Source organism: Sander vitreus, chromosome 9 (assembly GCF_031162955.1).
Source record: "Sander vitreus isolate 19-12246 chromosome 9, sanVit1, whole genome shotgun sequence".
NCBI classification, from domain to species: domain Eukaryota; kingdom Metazoa; phylum Chordata; class Actinopteri; order Perciformes; family Percidae; genus Sander; species Sander vitreus.
The window spans coordinates 11,191,679-11,203,054 of NC_135863.1; the positions used below are offsets into that span (position 1 = coordinate 11,191,679).

General features: G+C 39.6%; 1 protein-coding gene across 1 annotated transcript; it reads left to right on the plus strand.

Annotated features, from left to right (window-relative positions):
* The first annotated feature begins 4,907 nt into the window (after positions 1-4,907).
* On the plus strand, positions 4,908-11,212 carry kcnn1b (potassium intermediate/small conductance calcium-activated channel, subfamily N, member 1b). Its single transcript, XM_078258133.1, has 8 exons — positions 4,908-5,390; positions 5,618-5,713; positions 6,155-6,573; positions 6,951-7,092; positions 7,574-7,684; positions 7,938-8,065; positions 8,286-8,355; positions 9,650-11,212. Exons 1-8 carry the CDS (start codon positions 4,920-4,922, stop codon positions 9,935-9,937), a joined length of 1,725 nt encoding a protein of 574 aa, XP_078114259.1. The 5' UTR covers positions 4,908-4,919; the 3' UTR covers positions 9,938-11,212.
* Positions 11,213-11,376: the final 164 nt, after the last annotated feature.

Here is an 11,376-nt window from a genome sequence, read left to right on the forward strand (position 1 = left end):
AAGTGTTTGCTGAGAGCAGGATTGGTCGCGTAGTTTCTAGTAAAAGCCAAATGTGACAGCCCATTTAATGCAAGAGTGAGAAATTAACATAATAATAAATAATTTATACTTTATTAATTCCGCAAGGGAAATTACAATGTTTTCACTCTGTTATTATTATACACATTACACACAGGCCTGAAATACACACACATGCTCAGTACCTATACATGCACTAATGGAGAGATGTCAGAGTGAGGGGGCTGCCCATGGAAAGGCGCCCCGAGCAGTTGGGGGTTCGGTGCCTTGCTCAAGAGCACCTTGGCAGTGCCCAGGAGGTGAACTGGCACCTCATCCAACATAACACCTTGTCAGAAGCATGGTTTGTCTACATCTACCAATTACAGAACCTGTCACTGTATCATTTCATTGCAGAGGGAGAGAATTAATTCAGCCACATTTGCAGGCCTACAGATGCTCATTATTTTATTAGTACATAAAAACTTCAGCATACAGCCTTCATCATGTTTACACAACAAATATTCCTCTGTAGAGTCAACAAAATAATCAAAAAAAAGGTCCTTGTCTTAACCATCTCAAGGCCCCAAACTGTGGCTGAATTTGGCCAACCTTCTCTATAGCAGACAGTGACGTTAAGGTCCTATTATCCTATTATTGTAAGGTGATGGTGACCTCTGAAAACAGAGGACCCGGGTTATGATCCAAACACTCAGAGCTGTGTTGGTGTTTAAAGTGTTGGCTCATGCTGCAGTGTGCAGCACTTCTTTTTTTTTTTTTTTTTTTTTTTTAAATAAGTCACATAAATGCAGAATGGGGTCATATTTGGAGAAATGTCTCTGGTTGTCTTAACAACAAAACAAACTACATAAATCCAGTTAATTGCAACGGCAAAATTAAAATATAGGAAATGTAGGATTTTGATTAGACACATATATGATAGTAGTTATTGCTTTTGAATTGGTTTTGCAGTCAGTTATATGGCCGGCAATGGTGTCGCGTGCTGCCGTTGGTCACAAAGGTTTTCTCCAGCACAGCAACATTCACACTGAGCTGCTGAGGCAGCAAGCTGGAGGCTTTGTAGGTTTGTCTGATGCCAGGTGGAGAGACCGAAAGCAGGAATGAAAACTTGAGCTTTAGCAGTCTTAAATGTAAGTAGCATATAGGTAAAACAATATAAAAACATTGGGAAATGGAGTTTAACCACACAAAGCTCTTCCCAGTCCTGCAAATTAAAGCGAAATGCAGAGCTAGTGTAGCTATTTACAGATTTTAAATGCTTTGGAAATATTATTGGCCAATGAAGAAAATCCATTACATTTCTGTAAATAGTTTGTATTGTTTTTTTTAAACATGCATGTACTTCATTTTGAAATGTATCAGAGCTGTTTCATGTTTTATATCTAAATATAGCAACGACAAAAAAATTAGAAAGCAATACGTACTTGGTTGAGAAAACAACCCCACTCCTGCTGACTGAATCAAGATTTAAACTGGTATTTTTTAATATATTTTTTTATCGAATTATTATATAGTTCATGTTGTTACATTTTTTGGCACACATCTAAGGATACTTTACAGTCATTGGCTTGATTCATTCAGAACCATAAAAAAAAGGACCCACTTTTGTCCTGCCAGGCTGTTGTGGCGGAGGAGATAAGAGCCTGTGCGAAGGCCTTTGAACAACAGAGCTTCAATGACAAGTTCAACTGACCTTTTATTTTCCTTTTCGCATTGAAAGCGACCAGTTTCTTTTATTTCCCATAGTAACCAATCAGTCCACTCCCAATTTATGGGGATTTCTTTGAGCTTGTACGTGTGATGTTCCGCCTTAACACTCAGGTCTGATCTTACAGGTTTTTGTTTTTCTGCATCCTAACCTGTTGCCGCCCCCTCCTACTCCCTGTCCATTTGCATGGCAACCCTTTACCAGGCCAGCTGCTGCTGCCTTTCTTCACGTTGAATTCTAATCATTACTTTCAAAGGAAAGCGTCTCCAAAGCTCCTTTATCAAGTGTCCATACTGGGAGGAGGCAAGCCGCTGTCCAGCACCCACTCAGGCAGCTCTTCTTCTTAGCACTTCTGTTCTGCAGTCCAGGAGCATTTCCTATTGGTAACCTACTTTTTCAAGTTAGGAGAAAAACAACACATGGAAGAATACGGTAAGGATCACTAGTAGTAGTGGGGATTGCGCATATAGTTATTTTTTTTTAATAAAGGAGAAAATTATGAAAATTGAGATGATAAATTGCAGTTTAAGGTTTAAAGTCCAAAATTTGGTTCACACTCCTAGAAAATGATTGGCACGCATGGAAAATGATACTGTAAGTTGTAAAACATGTTCCGATGAACTATTACAGTTCTCATGCTGTTATTTTTCAATATATTTATTCAGATGTATGTATTTGTGTCTAATTAACGTTGGCTTGCAGGATGAAAATATACCAATCTTTTTGGGCTGAGCTTTAGGAGTTATAACATATATCATGTATCAGTTCTCATGTATGTACATCCTAGAGGTCTTAGTTTCTGATCCTTTTTCACAGTTCAATTTTGTCACAATAAAAATGACAAAAGAGGAGATAAAACACAATACATCCACTTCTTAAACCTTTGTAGATAGTAATTGAGCCTTTATTTATTTAGCGTAAGCACAATGACACTAAGCAATTCTAAATTATGAATTTCTTTTCTCCGAAATAGTAAAATAATGTGTGAAACTGGTGAGTATAATTCTCTGAGATGTCCATGTCCAGTAGAATAACATAAGAGGGGGTCACATCTGCTTTTGACAGAATGTTTCACATTCATAACCAGCTGAACACACAATTTGAGATTAAAGAAATTGTTGCTTAACAGTGATGATTTTGCCTTGCATTAGTACTCCACGTGTAAACACTGGACTGTGTATTATTAGTCAAATGACAGACTGTTATATTTACTTTTATATTTAATTATAAGAATCAAGTGCTTTTGATGCCACTCAGATAATTAGAATACTTCATTTTTAAAGCAAAATAACACTTGTTTTTATGTTTCTTCTGTTGCCTGTGAAGACAACATTTTTAAAATTTTCAAAGGTCCTCAGAGTTAATAAAATATGTGCACACATTTAGATGTTTCTGTACTGCTCAGGTCATTTGGGGGTCCTTCTGCAGCCCAGGCTTTATACTTTATGCTTATTTATGGGCTGTTTGTGGCAAAAAAGGAGGAGAGAAAAAAACAATAATTGATGGACATAATTCAACACATCATTCAACCATAACCGTGCTTTCAAATATATTTCAGGACCTTTGTTGCGTGTTACCCTCCTCTTTCTTATCTTACATGTGAAACATGATCTGTGTGTGATCTCATTTCAGCTCTGCAGCGATGCCATGAGGTTGATTCTGGTTAAACCCACCAACGCAACGCGGCGTCTTGACTCAACGGGTGAAGTCTACCAGGATGGGGACCTCGAGCGTTGTACCTCAGGAGGTCCATCACCTCCGAGAAAAACTCCTGAGGCGATGCGTGATCGATACTCAGGCGCCTCTGTGGATGCATCTTCTTCCCCACAGGAGACGAGTCTGCGCTGCGTTTCATCCTCACCCCACGAAAGATCTAATGGAATCAGTCTACCAAGAGATTCAGGCCAGATGTCGCCAATGAAAACCCGAAACCTAACCTTATCACAGCTGAGTGATCAGGACTGGCTGCTGCTTTGTGGTCAAGTTAGCAGTGCAGGAGATGATTCACTGTCAGTGGAGAGAGCAGGGACCAGTGTGGGACATCCAAACCACAATGACAGATGTGGTTGTTCCTGTCCGGACGCACACCAACATCCAGAGGCTTCTAGTTTTCATCCGCATTCAAAACAGGGCACTGTCCAGCAAGACTGCCTCTCCAGAGTTTCAAACAAGAGACGCCTTTCATCTTCACCTGTTTTACCACAGGAAATAAACCAAAGGGATCTTTTGAAACCTGCAATGAACCACCCACAGGATCATTTCACGCTCCAGTGCAGTGACCAAGAAGGTCGAAAGGAGCTATTGCAGCAACAACCTTGCAATCATTTTAAACTTAAAGACAGCAGCCAAGCAACTTTATTCAACATTCCTCTGAACTCCATCGAGTGTGCCGAGACAAATCAGAAGCTCCACCAACACCCTCAGCCTGCAGACCTCAACTGGAGAGAGCTTTTTGGCAAAGAACCACTGTTAGTTCAGCAACGTCAAAAACACGATTCCCACTGCTCGATGAGCGGTGATCAGACCTGCAAGTCATCTGGAGATCCCTCCATCATCCTCAAGTGCCATCATCTCGCTCACGACCCTTTAACCAGCACTCCGCGGGTGCAGAGGTCATCGACTCCAGCCAGTAACAAAAGTGTCCAGTCCTCCACCAGCCAGTATAGCTCACAGCGACAAAATCAGGTACATGAATTGTCTCTAAATGCTGTAGCTTCCTGACCTAGTGTGGGAGGTAATTTCACCCCAAAAAAATCTTATGGAAGTGTTTAGCATCTATGTCAAATGGCAGCCTCATAACTAAACTTCATTACCTGTACAGCTTTAAAAAAAAAAAAAAAAAAAGACATCTTACCAGTCTGTAGCCTAATTAAAAGCTAGTGAAGGAACAAGAAAGCAAAAAGCAAAGACAAAGTGCTTTTAAGGAGATACTAATTGCATTGTTTTTAAGTTTCAACTTTCTGACCAAAATCTTAAATCTCTTTAAAAGTATTTATTTTTTCAACTTTGATTGTCCCATAGAGGTTTCATTTGCATGCAAAATTTGAAGCAAGCATAACACATAGTTTTATAATGCTGTACATCCTACTTTAAAAGATTAAGTCCAGTTCCTGAATGTAAAGGCAAAATATATATTTCTTATTTTCACAGTCCTCTGTCTCTCAGCATACAGTGTGTTGTGTGATTAAATGACATGCCCTTTGCTGACTCTTATTTTCTTTTGAAGACAAACTATCAGCACCTCAGCGGATCAAGACTCTCGCTCCCTAAACACACTCCTCCAACTTCCTCCACCTTACAAACTGCTGATTTAATCAACAGAGATGCGGTGCGACCGCTGAGCAGCCACGGTACTTTAAGATCCAGTCTTGCAGATCTCCACTCAGGCCAACAGCCTCTTCAGCTTCTCCACAGTGCCATCCTGGATGACGCCTTCTCCAAAGTCATCAGAGAAGATTCCAGTAAGGCCAACAGTGAGAACCTGAGCAGGGATGAAGGCAGTGTACCACAGAAGAAGTCCAAGGACATTAGCTACCGGCTGGGTCAGAGAAAAGCGCTCTTTGGGAAGCGCAAACAGTTGAGCGACTACGCGTTGGTCTGTGGGATGTTTGGCATTATCGTCATGGTGATCGAGACAGAGATGTCGAGGGGATTTTACAGCAAGGTACTCTAGTCTTTCACAGACTTACTTTATTCATGAAGTATAACAGATGCACAAAAATGTTTTGTAGAGCAAAAAAAGTCTCATAGACTGTTCAAAAAAGAGCCATACAGTGACAACTTCCTTGGTTTTGAGGGCAGACATCACCTACTGTATCTGTTTGGGCCGTCAGTGTGTCTCACAACGGGCTGCACTCACCACGTTCATGTTTTTGTCTCCATTATTTACAGGAATCCATATATTCATACATACTGAAAGGCCTGATCAGCTTCTCCACTGCTATTCTTCTTGGACTCATTGTGATGTACCATGCAAGGGAAATCCAGGTATGTGGATGAGAACTGCATGCATAACTATGGTCCTCCTCAGTTCACCTTATTATTATCCAGGAGAACCTAAAACCAGGGCATTTTTAGTACTCTGACTGGGAAAACTTGCCAAGTCAACCATGGGGTTCATCTGATTTGTGGTACATCCTGTGGCACAAAAGTACTTACGTACAAAAGTCACCAGAAAATTGTTTTTACAAAATATTGTTTAACAGTATGCAGTGGATGATCTATTCGCTCAGTTGGATAAAATGCCAAAAAAAAAAACACTTCATTCAGAGTTAAAGAAAGATTTTACTGTTACATGCATCAATGAAACATTACAATCAAAATCTACATTCCAAACAAATATATTAATCATTAATATTCTTCTGCTGTTGAGGTCACTTGGGTTATTTAATATTCAAAATATGTCACCCTAAAATCTTCTCTCTGCAGCTCTTCATGGTGGACAACGGAGCAGACGACTGGAGGATAGCGATGACCTTTGAGCGAATTATCTTTGTTGCGTTTGAGCTCCTTATCTGTGCCATCCATCCAATCCCGGGCCAGTATGTGTTCACCTGGACTGCTCGACTGGCCTTCAGCTACACAGCATCGGTGGCAGACGCTGACATTGACATCATCCTCTCTGTGCCAATGTTCCTGCGCCTCTACCTGATTGGCCGGGTCATGCTGCTCCACAGCAAGCTGTTCACGGACGCTTCCTCCCGCAGCATCGGGGCGCTCAACAAGATCAGCTTTGACACTCGTTTTGTCATGAAGACTCTGATGACCATCTGTCCCGGCACAGTTCTGCTGGTTTTCAGTGTGTCCTGTTGGATCATAGCAGCGTGGACCGTGCGCGTATGTGAAAGGTATCAGCTTAAACCTTCTGAACTTCTCACTCTTCCTTTTCTTCCTGTAGCAACCAACAGTTGTGGAAAGTAACTAAGTAGATTTACTATATAAATATATATATATATATATAATATAGATTTATATAAATGAATATTATAGTATTTCTGCACTGTGGTGTTGCTACTTTTACTTACTGAGTTCTTTTCACACCACTGGTAATCAATTGCATTACTTCAATATCATAGGTTTGTGTATTTTCCATGTCATTCAAATGGTGGATATTATTTTGAGAAACCAAAATCAGTACTATTTGTAAAACATCTTACTTGGTACTGATTAAAGAAAGTGTCTCTCAGCCTTTAGGACTTAACGTCCAGGTGTCATGTCTCCACAGGTATCACGATGCACAGGCGGTGACCAGTACCTTCCTTGGAGCAATGTGGCTGATCTCCATCACCTTTCTGTCCATCGGCTATGGGGACATGGTCCCTCACACCTACTGCGGCAAGGGGGTTTGCCTGCTGACAGGAATCATGGTGAGATTTGCACAGACACAGTACAACCAGTCATGAAGTGGAGGGTAATCCCAAACATAGTTTGGCCCTATATTTTATTGTAAAGCTCATCATTTGTAAATATATTTGTATAAGTAGGAAATATGGCTGGTGCAAATTAAATGAAGCAAGAAAAATAATATAGACATAACAATAGTTTTCTTAAAATGTAATATGTTTTCATGACCAGAGGCTGTGAATAATTTTGCTGTATTTTTATCAGTTTAGGAAACACTTGTCTATTATACATGATTATTGCAGTTGTACGGTTATGACTTTCATTAGTATTATTTCATCCTTTATCATTTCTGCTAACTGCAGCTTGAATTTACTTTCATAACAATGTCACTTAAATACCAGTATAAAGAGGGCTGTAAAATTGGTGGAGATATACTGTAGATGATAGTATTAGTTCTTTACCACAGTACGCCACAGTGTCACAAAGCACTGCTATTCTCCTCAGGGAGCGGGCTGCACAGCATTAGTGGTCGCCGTTGTTGCAAGGAAGTCAGAACTCACCAGAGCCGAAAAGCACGTCCATAACTTCATGATGGATACTCAGCTCTACAAAAAGGTCCGCTTTTTTTGTTCATTTATTTTTAATATTGACAGTAAAAGTTCAGTCTGAACAGTAGATAACATTTGTGCCTTTCCTTGACCATATTGGGTCAGTTTATGTTTTTTCTGTGATACAATAGACCAGGAAAAAGGAAATAAAGAAACAAAACAAAGCACATGATAACAGTACTAACTGTAAATGCTATTAGAAACAATTCATTACATTCCTATCCTGCTGTTTCATCTGCATGATATTCCATCCTCCTCAGGTAAAAAACACAGCAGCCAATGTGCTGAGGGAGACATGGCTCATCTACAAAAACACCAAGCTGGTCAAGAAGATTGACCATGCCAGAGTACGCCACCATCAGCGTAAATTCCTGCAAGCCATCCACCAGTAGGTATAAATATGTCATCACCAGGGAGTGCAGGGACAACAGAGGTCAACAGAAAGGTTTTGTAGATAGATAGTTACAGTTTACTGGCATGTTTATTCTTATACTTAAATATATATATGTGTGTGTAGGTTATGACTTAAATTGCTGTCAAGACAAACTGTACTCTGCATTTATTTTACTTGGCACAAAAGTGACTTTGGTTCTGATTTTAAATTTCAGGCTGCGTAGAGTCAAAATGGAGCAAAGGAAACTAAGTGATCAGGCCAATACAGTTGCTGACCTCGCCAAGGTTTGTATGTGCAGTATTTTTGTAAGTATGTGCAGTTTGACACTAGAGGGCTGCTTCGACATAAAAATGGTCGCCAACTATTTTGATAAATGATTAATCGTTAAAAGTAATTTTTCATGCAAAAATGGCAGAAAATGCTGTTTTCAGCCTCTCAAATATGGAGATTTCCTGTTTTTCTCTGTTTAATATTGTATTAAACTGAATATCTTTGGGTTGGACTGACAAAACAAGACATCACCTTGACATCTGAGAAACTGGGATGGGCATCTTTCACTATTTTCTGACATTCCATAGACCAATTGATTAATTTTGAAAATAATCAGAAGATTAATCGATAATGAAAACAATCGTTAGTTGCAGCCCTAGTTTGTATATTCAACTGCTGAAGGGAGAATGTGTCTCTGTGCTCCCCCTAAATCTGAGTTGTATATGTGTACGTACGAGCAGGATTTTGTTACATCACAACTAGTTTGGAAGTCAGTCGTCAATATGCAGCTTGCACAAGTGTGATGTGAAAATGTGAAACCTCCAGTACACATACACTGAGAATGGGATTTTCAGTAACACCAAGATGAAGGAAACAAAACATATTTGCATATAAAAAGATTCTGGATGTTGCAATGAGAGTTTGTAAATTGTGTAAAATGTTTATTTACCTTAGACCTTATTAGACTTTTTTTATTCAATCTTTTTATTCAAAACATGTCTGTAGGGAACAGGGGCGTGGAACTGGGGGGATAAAGGGGACTGAGTACCCAGGGTCCTCATGTGAGGAGGGCCCAAAAAGATGCTAGAATGAATAGCTGTGGATGCGGGCAGGGGGCCATAGAAAATGCCTTTCTACAGGGCCCAGAATTTTGTGCTACGCCCCTGGTAGGGGATCTTTACGTTTCATGAAAAATTAAAAAAGGAACTAATTATCTCTAATTGCCTTTTAATCTCTATTATCATTAAACACACAACCACACAATATTATTTTTGGTATGTTTTTAGATCATATTACCATTACTTTTATGTCCAGGAAAACAACATATCTTTATTCATTACTTCAGACACACAGTTACGACAGGCACATCAGTACCAAACAAGCCCTTTTGGGCTCTATATGAGGACACTGTGGGCCTTTAACGTTTCATTTACTACTGTAAATACACCATATTAAGAAGAACTCCATCATGCCTTTTTTGGTGATAAAATGATAACTTTTCGTTATTTATAATCTGTTTGTAAAAAATATGGACAGAGAGTAAAGTGCTGTAAAGATGTATGAACTGTCCTCCCTGTTGCCTTCCAGACTCAGAACATGATGTATGATCTGGTGTTGGAGCTTCAGCATCGGAGCGAGGAACTGGACAAGCGTATTGTAGCTCTGGAAGAGAAATTAAACTCCATCCTTCTCAGTGTGCAGTCGCTGCCTGTTGTGCTTTCTCAAGCAATAACAAAGCTACAAAAGGATTTCCTGGACGACTTGGCCTGTCGTGTCCACTTTCTGTCATCCTCCCTGAGCTCTGAGTGCTGTTCAGTCCCTGCCAGGCAGCTCTGTCAAGGACCCACCACACCAGAGACACCATACAGCTCATAAGCTGGGGTTTTCCTCTCTTTGAGTGTCCCCTGTGGCAACCCCCGCCGCAGCATAAACGCACTACCCTCATTCAAAATCAATGGAAAGATCTGCGTTTTTGCCAGATGGCCGACGCAGGCAGTCTGAACGCGGCCTTAGTCTGAACGTGGCCTTAGTCTGCAACCTTTTTTCATGCTGGGAAGGATTTTCCTAACATGCACACTCTTTTTTTTAAGTAGCGCTCTGCTTCTCATACAGTTACCAGCTACCATCTCATACTGAGCAGCTCCAGTGAGAAGGGAAGTTCCTCTGTCAGGGGATTCTAGAGGAAGGGAAGAGCATTATTCCTTCATTTCCTCTGCTCAAAGTTAGTTAGTCCAAGGACTGGGTTATGGACAAACATCAGTCCATAGAGCCTCCTTTTATCTCCCACCAGATATCCATATAGGAAGATGATTTGTAAAATGTGGCTTCATGGAGAATGAATGGCTTATCTTGTCTAATTGAGTTAATTCCTAAGCAAATAAATAAAAGACCTCCTAATTTTTCGAGGACACCTATGAGGTCACAGACCTCCACTGGATAAGCCTTTCTTGTTTTTGCTCACCAACCAACTATCTTGCAATATTTATTTCTGAAAATCATAATATTGTAGAACTGGAAAAGGTTCTAGAAATATTAAAGATTGCAGCTTTGATTACCAATTATCAATGGTCGTCTCAGAAGTGGGCTTGTCACTGTCTGGTTCCTTTGCTGAACTGGTTATGATATGATAAGAAAGGCTTCCCATACATCAGGAGTTGTTGTTTTATCCTGTTCCATTAGAACATGTTTTCTGCAGTTTACAGTAAACGAGGTCATCCATTAGAGAAAAGTGAATAGGCATAGAGAAGATATTAATGTTTATTATTACTTTCAAAGCAATAATGGTCTGGTGCCAGCTAAGATTTCAGAGCTGTTCATGACTCGTGAAAAGTGTAGTCTCAGATGTTCAGACAACTTTTATGATTGTGCCAAATGTCAGATTAAAGCCTAGAGGGGAAGAAATCTCAGTCAGGGCACTAGTAGGGCACTAGTTTGCATTTTAACACTGCAACTTGTTTCAAGGGCCACCTGAATGCTTTTATTTATCTTCTTTACTCACATCTTTGTTTGTTTTGGTTGTTTTGTGCTCATTTGAGACCTAATTTCTGTATGGTGACTTGCTGCTTCTTATAACATTTTCTTTTGTATCAGTATCTTTTTAGTTGTAAACATAAAAATCTTAAGAAATGTGCAATAGAAATAAAGTTTATATTTTAGAAATTTTGTTTTTGAAATCTTTCTTTGTGTTTCACAACATTGATATGGCGTATACTTATATTACTGCAATATTTACAAACTTTTAATTTTGTAGCAGCCACACAGTATTTTATTTTACACTTATTTTAATACAAAAGTAATAAAGACTCTGTCGTAGA